The 12,500-nt window shown below is 48.8% G+C and overlaps 1 protein-coding gene across 6 annotated transcripts in view; it reads right to left on the minus strand.

Annotated features, from left to right (window-relative positions):
• LOC121699722 (ankyrin repeat and fibronectin type-III domain-containing protein 1) overlaps positions 1-12,500 on the minus strand; it is a 107,293-nt gene that overhangs the window by 26,783 nt on the left and 68,010 nt on the right. For 5 of the 6 annotated variants that reach the window (XM_042082069.1, XM_042082066.1, XM_042082067.1 and 2 more), the window contains one exon: positions 358-550. In XM_042082069.1, coding sequence (XP_041938003.1) covers positions 358-550 — 193 coding nt within the window. Of the gene's footprint in view, positions 1-357; positions 551-1,340; positions 1,362-12,500 lie in introns of those variants that run through there. The other variant, XM_042082071.1, reaches the window with a different exon arrangement.

Below are 12,500 nucleotides of genomic sequence, written 5' to 3' on the forward strand. Positions count from 1 at the left end.
ACACACACGTGCACATAGTCCTGAACTTCTGTCCTGAACTCATGGCGACAGTGTGCTCATGTTAAACTGCAGGGCTGAAGGCTGAATGCTGTTGAACTTGCTGCACCCTCACTGAAGATGTGTGTGTGTGTGTGTGTGTGTGTGTGTGTGTGTGTGTGTGTGTGTAGATGAGGGAGGCAGTGTGTCTGCGCTGTGCATGTGACTGAGTGTGTAGAACAAGTGAACTACAGATGGAGGTCTACGTGTTTCCTGATGACTGTCTGCTGTGGTATATGTACTGTAGGTTTGTATAAGTGTACTGTAGGTGTGTCTGACTGCGTTTGATTCTGTACTGTTGGTGTGTGTGTGTGTGCCCACCACGCTAGACTTGCGCAGACGCTCCTTATCCCGGCTGGATGGGGCGCTCTCCTCCACCCCGGCCGCCCCCACGCGGAACTTTCCGGACAGGTTGCGGTAGAGGCGGCGCGCGGCGCTGGGAGACGACAGGCTGGAGGGCTTCCGCTGAGCGGGCAGGGGATCTGGAGCCTGAGTCATCCTCACACAGTCAACCCTGAGAGAGGGAGAGAGAGAGAGAGAGAGAGAGGTGGGAGAGAGAGAGGGGGGGGGGGGAGAGGGAGAGAGAGAGAGAGGTAGGGAGAGAGAGAGGGGGAGAGAGAGATAGAGAGAGGGAGATAGAGAGAGAGGGAGAGAGAGAGGGGAGAGAGAGAGGGAGAGAGAGAGAGAGGTGGGAGAGAGAGGGGGGGAGAGGGAGAGAGAGAGAGAGAGGTAGGGAGAGAGAGAGAGGGAGAGAGAGATAGAGAGAGGGAGATAGAGAGAGAGGGAGAGAGAGAGAGAGATAGAGAGAGAGGGAGAGAGAGGGAGATAGAGAGAGAGGGGGGGAGGGAGAGAGAGGGGGAGAAAGAGAGAGAGAGGGAGGGGAGAGAGAGAGAGAGAGGTAGGGAGAGAGAGAGAGGTAGGGAGAGAGAGAGAGATAGAGAGAGAAAGAGAGAGGGTGAGAGAGAGAGAGAGAGATAGATAGAGAGGGAGGGAGAGAGAGAGAGAGAGAGGTAGGTAGAGAGAGATAGATAGAGAGAGAAAGAGAGAGGGAAAGAGGGTGAGAGAGAGAGAAGGGAGCAGACGGAGGAAGAGAGAGAGCATAAGGGGTGAGAGGAGGAAAACAGGGCAGACGAGTTGAGATTCATATATTTGAAAACACACAGTAATTAGTGCTGCAATTCCAAGACCTCACCGGTATAGACCACATGTATATGCCACACACATAGACGGGGACCGCAGTCACTCAGTGATTCAGCCACTGAGTCATGCTTTGATTCATAGCGGGAACACACACACACACACACGCACACACACACACACACACACACACACACACACACACACACACATATAAATTGTGGTATGTCTCACAGCTTAATGAAAGCGGTGTATGTTCTGACACAAGCTTCACTCCTCTGAGTGTGCGTCACTTCAGGAGTGTTTTTATAACACTAATGTCACACCAGTAAGTCGTCCGACAAGCTCTATCCTGCATCATCTATTCAACAACACACACACACACACACACACACACACACACACACACACACACACACACACACACTGCCCACATATTCATAATGTTGAATTTATTTCTCAAGAGTGTGATAATGTCATTAGAAAGTTATTAGTATGAGAATAATTTCTCAATAATTTCTGAAGTGCGCAATCACTTTGCAGAGGCACAGTCTCTCTCTCTTTCTCTCTCTCTCTCTCTCTCTCTCACACACACACACACACACACACACACAGGTCGTGGGATTGGAACTGGTGGCACTGATGGGCTCATATCTTGGCATCTGTGGCATGCGGGTGCTGCCTTCTGTACTGATCCTAACAGAATGCTGATGAAAAGATGTGTGTGTGCGTTCCCGAGTGTATGCGTGTGTGTGCGCAAGTGTGAACGGCCGAGTGTTTGTTACTGGCCTCTTGACTGTGTAGATGTGTGTTTGCGAAGGTCTGCTCATTGATACACACACACCTGCTGAACTGCCGACAGGAATGTCAGTGGGGAGGCTGAGTGACAGAGTACAGAGAGAGAGAGAGAAAGACAGAGAGAGAGAGAGGAGGAGAGAGAGAAGGAGAGAGAGATGGAGAGAGAGCGAGGAAGGGGTGCTGGGAATGCTAAAATTGACACTGGAATGCCCTACGGAACATCCTGATTGCTGTTTTATAACAGAACATGAGCACACACACAATAACATTCAACCGTAGCTCCACACACAAACACACACACACACACACACACACAAACAAGATACACAGAGCAAAGTGTACGGAAAGGAAAGGACAAATCAGAACAAGAGAACAAAGGGTGAAAGCTGCACAAAAGAGGAAACAAAAGATGCAATTAAATGTCATGAAATGATTCATTATCCTACTTCACCTCTGTAGACTGCCACACTGTCCCTACCTGCAAACCACACAGTGCTTATGGCTCCATAAAGCTGTATGTATTATGGCTGACTACACTTAGTGTGTGTGTTTCTGGACATGTCTTGTGTGTGTGTTCTTGACCACTACATGCATGTGGCAGATTCTGGACAATCCTTACACACCCAGGAGCAATCATACACACGGGGTTGTTTAGTACACGACTACTGAAAAGGTAGTTAAACCAGAAGATTTAAGATCCCCACTGATTGAACCCAACCACCCTCATTGCCAGTATGCTGTATCCTATTGCACATGTTGGGTGCCAGTCAAATAAAGGATTGGTGCCAACACTGCAACACTGTTTCACTTAATGCATCAATCTGACCTTCCACTGAAATGTTTCAATTGGTCAGGTTGAAAGGAAAGAGCAGGAATGGAATGAGGAGTTTAGCTGGTTCTGTGTGTACGCAAACTGGACCCAAAATCAACGGCACTGATGAAGCTTCTGCACTCACCAACACCCCCCCACACCCCCCCCCCCCCCACACACACACACACTTCTCTGTATTCTCATAATAGTGGTCTTATTTTGGGCTTCCTCGTGTGGTGCTGTTGCAGGTATGTGGAAGAGCTTTTCCAGCAGCAGATAAAAGTGGGATATATTTGTGCCCCGGCAGATCAGTTTCAAAGAGAACAGCAATCCTGCTGGATTATGCCCCTTCCATGCACACACCAAACACACACACTAAAGTCATGCACACACCAAACACACACACTAAAGTCCCATCCTAGAGACAGAGGGAGATGTATATATAGAGAGGGAAAGATGAAAGAGAACAGGGGAAAGGACAGAGGAAAGACAGAGATGGAGGGACAGAGGGAGAGAGGGATGGAGAGAGGGGGAGAGAGAGAAAGAAAGACAAAGGGGTGAGGCACAGCACATGTTACCAAGGCTCTCACCACCCCATTAGTCACATAGTGATAGAACAGAAAACATACAAACATACACACCGGCATAGGGACCATGCTCCACCACCACACACCACCATGTGTGTGTGTGTGTGAGAGTTCTCTCTCTCTCTCTCTCTCTCACACACACACACACACACACACACAAAAGAGAGTGTGCACACCTCAGCTCATTACCAGCTCTATATTCGGGAATAGGAGTCAATTTATAAATACCGTAAATCAGAATATGAGCCGCCTTTCCGTAGTATGCAATGGAAACTAACACACCACTCCCACACGGTGCACAAACACAAACACACTCTCTCTCTCTCACACACACACACACACACACACACACACACACACACACACACACACACACACACACACAATCCAGAGAGCCATAACATTTCAAAGGAGAGTCCGTTCTCACAATGAGCAGCATCTTAAGCTGGCAATGAAACTGGATAAAGGACACCTTTGCATAGGATTGAGTACTTTACTATATATGTGTATCAAAGTGAGTCTGGCATTTTGTACACATCCACATATATCTGAAGCACAACTGCCAAGAGTCTGTATAGCAACAGATGAGCAATATACATGAGCATAATGTTGTAATGTATTTTGTATGTAGTCTATATTAAATGTAGTAAAAACTGGAAAACACATCATAGACACGCAGAGGTGTGTGTGTTTCTATTCTATTCTCGCCCCCCTGCCACTGGACACACAGCTCAGTAGGAGGGGAAGGTGAAATGGAAATCGGATGGAGATCTGCATCTCATTTGGTCATAACTAGGAGAGAGAGAGAGGGAGAGAATATAAAACTGCTTCTTCCTCCAAGGAAAAAAGAGAAAGATGGTAGTGAGGGGAGAGGGGAGAGAACGAGAAACGAAAGATGGAAAGAGGAAGAGGGGGAGAGGAGGGAGGGGAGGGGGCGGAGGGGGAGAGAAGGTGAGTGAGAACGGGGGATGGCTCCGACCTCTGCTGCTCTAAATGTGGGCACAGGAGCAAACTCTGTAATCTGATTCTCCACAGCACAGACTGACTGGAAGCAGGGGAGACAGAGTGGGGGGGGGGGGGGGCTCGAGCGAGAAACAGAGAGAAAGACAGAAAGACAGACAGAGACGAGAGAGAGAGGGAGGAGAGAGAGGGAGAGAGAGAGAGAGAAAGAGATGGAGAGGTGGTGTTACCAGGGTTCACATACTTTCCCTCCTGTCTCTTATCGGCTACTAGGCCAAGTGGAGCCAGACTAACCCTACCCTACCCTAACCTACACACGCACACATGCACACACACACACACACACACACACACACACACACACACACACACACACACACACACACACACACACACACACACACACACACACAGCTACCCCAATGAGCCTCCCACCCCCATACACACACACTCCTACAAAAGTTCCCTGTGAAACAACAATGGATAAAAGGATTAAGTGCAATGGTCTCATTTAGGAGCCAGATGACCCCACCCCATTGATAACTAATCCACACACACACACACACACACACACACACACACACACACACACACACACACACACACACACACACACACACACGACACAACACACACACACACAGGCACACACACATACGCATATTACAGGCATATATGATGTGTACACTTAAAACACCTCTCATACTCTCATAAACCTACTATACAGAATAATAATACAGATATACAGAGACTTACATACACACACATACATATATACACACACACACACACACATACATACATACATGCATACATACATACATACACACAGGCAGGCAGGCAGATACACACACACACACACACACACACACACACACACACACACACACACACACACACACATACATACATACATACATACATGCATACATACACACAGGCAGGCAGGCAGACACACACACATACACACACACACATCATACACACACACACACACACACACACACACACACACACACACACACACTAGGATTAGGACTAATATGGAGGCATTCCCATTTCAAAGCTATGCTGACCGTTTTGCATGTCACCACTGGAGGCCTGACATACAGACCATAGCAGCAGATTGGCGACTGGCCGCTGAGCTGCCCCCGTCCCCTGTGCTGGCCCCGCCATCTGCAGCCCACCAGTGCTGACACCACCACCTCTACCACCACCTCCACCCGACTGGCCACCCCTCAAGTGACATGTGTGTTTTGTGTGTGTCTGCACTGAGCTGAGCTCACTTTTTCCCCACTTCTACCATGCACACACACACATACACATACATGGATGTATGTTCTCACACACACACACACACACACACACACACACACACACACACACACACACACACACACACACACACACACACACACACGTGAGCAGCTGCTGGTATCAGTCCCTTTAAAGAGAGGACAGATTAGTCTCAGTGTTGAGGCTCCAGCCTTCACCTTGGCTGTCCACGCTGGACCTCCTCCCGCCACTGCCCAGTGCATAGAGCCTGTCCGCCCGCCTGACAGAGTCTCTTTAGGGCCTAGGGAATGACCGAGGATGCCCCACTCACTTTTTCATGCAGAAGAGCTCAACTTCTCCTCTCCCCTCTGAGGAGGATGCAGTGCCACTGATCTCCCTCTGATGAAGGCTCCTAGCTGCCTTGGAAGGGCTCGTATAGCCTTGAAGTGCCTTGCACTTCTGTGAGCCTTATTCATGCTGATGGAGCCCTGTTTGCTGAACTATGAAAGATGGCTCTAGGTGGAGCCCACTGTGAGACCGCTATTCTGTCCGGATGAGTTTCACATGACTGAGTGAGTCACAGTGACCTGCGCTTCCCTGGTCTTCTCTGCCCAGGGGAGTCTCTCCCTCTCTGTTACCCACGGGAGACTCCGGCGTGGCCACTGCATGTGACAGTGGCTCGGTGAGGCAGTGAAACCGGAGAGGCCGAACGTAAACAGGCGAGTCGAGGCGGGCGGAGACCTCCGCGGTGCGACCACAGCCAGCACAGGAAAGGAACGGTCACCGCAGTCTCAGGGCTGCTGAGATATCAGCCTCTCACCAGGACACAGTAGACGGGCTGTTCCTTCAGCTTTCAATGAATTGCACATTGCACACCTCACCCTAATACTGTACCCTGCAGCATCGCTCTGTCTTCTAATCCATGCACACTATTTTACATTTAGGACCATGACGTGCCATGGTGTTGCACACTCAATATACATCCCATTTAATACAGGCAATTCACCCAAACCTACTGCTGTGCTGCAATACACACCCTAACCTTTCCCAACACACACACAGACACAGACACAAACACACACACACACACACACACACACACACACACACACACACACACACACACACACACACACACACACACAAAACACACACACACACACAAAATGCACCCCATGCCTTCACTAACTCCTATCAATACATCTTACGAGCCACAGTAACATTGTCCTGCTGGACTGGACCTCTCAATGCTGAACTCAGACGGGCCTAACCCCGAGTCCCCCTGCAAAGCTGCACATCTTTTACCCTGCGGGTGAGAATCCCTCCGAGCTTTAGTCCTGGTGTGTGGTGTGTGTATGTGTGTATGTGTGTGTGTGTGTGTGTGTGTGTGTGTTGTTGGGGGGTGGGGGTGGGGGGTAGGCGGTCCTGCTGGGAGAAGGAAGGCCGGCCACCTGTTCACCCAAGGAAGGAGGGTGTGTGGTGGGGGGCGGGGCAGGAGCAGGGGCAGGGGGGAGAGGGGTAAACCTCTCTAATTTTGATGAGCAGAGACAGCAGTGTGTCGCCATGGGGATGTTCTCATGGCATGGGGGGGGGGGGGGTCTAGATTTCTGCTTCTCATGTGTGTATGTGTGAGAGAGTGTGTGTGAGAGGGAGAGAGTGTGTGTTCTGGTGTATCTGTATGTGTGCATGTGTGTGTGTGTTTGAGTGTGTATGTGCCCGGGTCGCTCGAGTCGTCGCGGCGGCAGACGGCCAGACGTAGACAGAGTGTCCCCACACTCACACACACACACACACACACACACACACACACACACACACACACACGCACACACACACGTACACACAGTGAGAGGTAGACAGCGTGTCCCAGGCAGTGGTGACAGTGTGTCTCTGGGGTTGAGAGGACTGGAGGGTCCCATCACCAGGGGGGCTCAGGCCTCTGCAGGCTCAGCCACAGTGGCTCCAGCCTGGGGACACAAAGCCACGCACACCCCTGAGCTAGAGGAACCCTGGAGCCCTCACCCTGTCTGCCATATGCCAGCGTGGAGGGCAGTGACCTCACACACACACACACATACACACACACACACACACACACACACACACTCATGCACATTCACATAAATGCTCAAACACACGCACTTGCAGACAAAAACACGCACACACACACACACACCCGCCCCTTTCATTTGTACATGCTAGTAAAGATAAAACATGTGCGCACATGTGTGAAATTGTCTACAACGGTGAGCTTAAATGATTTACACTGTTTCCATCCTTCATCTGTTCTCACACTCTTTATCTCTCCCTATGACCCCCCTTTACCCTTTCCCTTTCACCCTCCCTCCTTCCCTCCCTCCCTCCTTCTCTCTCTCTCTCTTGCTCACTCGCTTTTTACCTTGTTAGACTAAAGAGCAAGCAGCTCTTTGGCTTGGCCCCCAGGTTGAACACTTGCAGCCTAGCTGAAACCCTTGCAACTCTTCTTCTTACAATCCTCTGATGACAGGCTCTTCATAGCCCTATGAAAAGGTCTGTGTGTAACTCCCAGCTTTAAAAGAGACCACAAAGTACCTTTAAGGGTTACACATTTACACATTTGCACATTTCCTCCTACGACGGCAGTGGAAGGAGTTCAGACAGCAGCCAACAGCCAGCATGGGGCAGCAGGCATACAGTAGGAGGGAAGAGGAGAGGAGAGAAGAGGAGAGGAGAGAGGAGAGGAGAGGAGAGAAGGGGACAGGAGAGGAGAGGAGAGAGGAGAGGACAGAAAATGAGGAGAGGAGGGGACAGGAGAGGAGAGGAGGAGAGAGGAGAGGAGGAGAGGACAGATGAGAATGGAAGGAGAGACGTGTGAAGGTGAAGTGATATAAAAGTGTACTATGGAGCACATAGAGGAGCTCATCTTGTAGAGGGGGAGAGAGGAGAGAGGGAGAAGCTGGCCCTAGAGGGGGAGAGGGGAAGGCCGAGGGGAGGCCGGCTGGCCGGCTGGTCAGGGGATAGAGGAGACGCACTGGCTACAGCCAGGTGGAGTCGGACGGGCCTGTCATGCCCTGGCATGAGAGCACAGGGGACGTGCGGAGAGCAACCCAACAGTCCAGCCAAACAACCTCTGGCCACTCTAATGCAACACACTCTGTTTCACAGCTGCCAGACAACACCATGGCTCCGGTCCAGGCATCTGTTTTATCAATACACACAACAAGACATCATATTTCACTAAACTCATTTTACTGAAATACCTGTAAGGATGAATATACCTGAGGACCTCCACTCTACTGCAACTGGGCTTTTGATGGCGATGATCAAATGAAATGATGAATTGAAACTACCTGAAAGACATTGGCTCTGACGTCAACGCAGTTCTTGGAGAGTACATCATGTTGTGGAGTGAAACGGAGAGGCGCTCTACACATAAGAGTCACCATTACGCTGCTCTCACTTTTACTGACATTCTTTCCCTATTCATTTACAGACTCTGTGATGTGAGACCCACCACCCCTCCCTCCAAAGACAAACAGACACACACACACACACACACACACACACACACACACACACACACACACACACACACACACATACACACACACACACACACACACACACACACACACACACACACACACACATACACACACACACACACACACACACACACACACACACACACATACACACACACATACAGACACATACACACACAGACAGACAACACACACACACACAGTCACACACACACACATATAAACAATAAAAGACTGTCCAGCCAATGGCAAGTGTTTCATTAAAAACCCACCAAATTAAACTGAGCTCCATCTGGAAACATACACGCACACAATAAAAATATGCATACTAGACATTCACACACACACACACTCACACACACACACCATGGAAACATTGATTGCGTTGTTATGAGAATGCTGAAGAGTGTTGCAGATTTTGGTGGACACGAGTGAATTTGCAGAGAATCTAATCAAATGTAAATACACACACACACGCACACACACTCTCTCTCACACACACACACACCACCACTGTCACCACCAGGCCGAATGTCCCATCAATTAGCTCGCCTTCTGATGCGAATCCCACTGTTTCTGCGGCAATCCCAAAATAATCCCAAATAATGCCGAATAATCCCACTCCCGCTCTGATGAGTCACGCCGGAAAATATGAGCTCACTGTGTGAGGTCAAGAGTGGCCGCGGACGTTGAGAAAGTCGGAGGGGAAAAAGTGTCTCGCTAACTGAGGGGCAGAAAGAATGATATATGCCCAGATTAATCGCTCCCCTCGTTAGAGACATTGCTGGTGACAGTAAATCAATTAAAGCGTTGCTGTGCCACACTCATGTGCTCATGTTCTGCTAAGTACGCACACACACCCCACCCACACACACACACACACACACACCCACATACTCACACAACCACACACACACCCACACATACACCCACACCCACACACACACACACACACACACACACACACACACACACACACAGACACACAACCACAAATACACAAATAGGCATTGCATCTATGTATACACATGTTTAAGATGCATTTGGAAAGTCTATCCAGTTTGTTTGTATTGTAGACCCCACTGCATCAGTCGCATACAGTACATGTAATTTATATCATTGAGTGTGTGTGTGTGCGTATTTGTGAGCGAGAGTCTCTCTGTGTGTGTGTGTGTGTGTGTGTGTGTGTTTGTACACTGACATCTTGTTTTGCATGATGGTGAATCCCCCATCCCACCTGCAGCTGTTTCGGATGACATCATGCGGCAGGGCACTACGATGATGTAATGGTGTTACAGGATATCTGTGTGTGTGTGTGTGTGTGTGTGAGTGTGTGTGTGTGTGTGAGAGTGTGTGTGTGAGGATACGGAGTGTGTAAGTGTACGTGTGACGCGAGGCTGATGGCTGGCGGAGACCTCTCTGTGTGGGAAAGAGCAGAGTGACCTCACTGCAGGGATCTCCTCTGGCTGCAGGAGCTACACACACACACACACACACACACACACATACATACACACACACACACACACACAGTCTCAGAGTCCACATGGCGGCACCTGACCCTCAGACCCCCCCCCCCCCCACACACACACACACACACACTGCTGCAGAGCTACAAATGAGCTTATATTGTTATTTATTTCAAAAATATTTAGTTATTATATATAACAGAAAATGATGTTCCTGTTTCTTTTTCTCTGGTCATTTGTAGTAAGACGGTGTCCCATGTTTAAAAGTCCATGTAGTTAAAAGTTTGTCTCCACCCATCTATTATTTATGTTCTGCATAGAACATTGGTCTCTCTTTATATCGATAGCCTACAGAAAGCGAGGAACATAAATAGGCTTACAGTTAGTCTAAGAATTAGGCTAAGCTGCTTAGGTATGGGTGGAGCTGTATGGTCGAGGTTGGAGAGAGTTGAGGGGTCAGATAAGATGATTAGGATCAAACATATCACTGACTGATATGACATTTGATCGTTTATTTAGGTCATTTTGTGACTGTCCACAGGCGACACAGGTCTAACCATCTGACCACTTCTCACAACAGCATCCTCCACAGCCACATTATTACAACAGCCCTGTGCGAGCCTTCATCCTCCACTCTTCCTCCAGGGCAATGTGTGTGTGCCCAGAGACTTGCGGAGGGCAAATTATTGGAACTAGACATGGACAATTTCCCTCCTAAATGCCAAAGCACACTTGATCCCATTACACGGCATGTATCAATAGCAGCACCAGAGAGGAAACACAGGACATTCCTGTTCAGCCAGCATCTTGTTCAAAACAAAATGATCCTCCACCACTTCCACTGGAGGTCACGTCCTCCATCTCCTTGATCTGGTAAAACTCACGCTTTCCTATCTTAATTTGTTTCAACATCACAGTCACAGTGAAATAAAGGTCATTTAGCTACCAAACCATGTACGGCACCATCAATTACAGGACACAAAACCACAATAACAGAACTGTTTTCAAAGAGAACAGCCTCATGTTCCCATCTACCTCGGCTTCCTAACCATCCATAGTCAGAGAGCACACACCCACTCTTCTGACAGGGACTTGGAGTGCAGCAGGAGAGCACACACACACACACACACACACACACACACACACACACACACACACACACACACACACACACACACACACAGGAGTGCTGCTGTGTGGATGTCCATTTTGGTTTCGGTGTCTTGCGTAATACCGGCAGGAAATTTTTAGAAAACTCTCTTCTGACCATTTTTGCTTTATCTCTTTTCAACACACACACACACACAAACACACACACACACACACACACACACACACACACACACACTTAAACATACACACACACACAGACACACAAACACACACACACACACACAGCCTTAAATTCTTGACCTCTAAAAGCGGTATCTCATTCCAGCATGTTTCTTGAGACAGAATGGACGTACACATGCAGACGTCTGCGGACACATGAATGTGCAGATATACGCATAGCCAGTGGCAGGCAGACATACGTATCTGCTCACGGCATCTACTCAAAGCAAGCTTTGTTTTCCCGACATGTACTGTGTACCTTACTCAACTCTTCAAACAAATGCATGTCTATGTGCACTATATCTCTGCATCATGGTAACTTATACGGACATACTTAAAAGCCTTTTCAGCAAGCTAGTACTCACAAAAACACACGCACACACACACACGCACACACAAACACACACGCACGCACACACAAACACTAATACTACTTTTTTGTTCCAGAAAGCCAAATGAATTCCAGAGAATAAAACACAATACTAACAGCATAAGCCCCGGAGCCCACCCTCTGTCTCTCTCTCTCTCTCTCTCTCTCTCTCTCTCTCTCTCTCTCTCTCTGCATCTCATT

Source organism: Alosa sapidissima, chromosome 24, assembly GCF_018492685.1.
Source record: "Alosa sapidissima isolate fAloSap1 chromosome 24, fAloSap1.pri, whole genome shotgun sequence".
NCBI lineage: Eukaryota > Metazoa > Chordata > Actinopteri > Clupeiformes > Clupeidae > Alosa > Alosa sapidissima.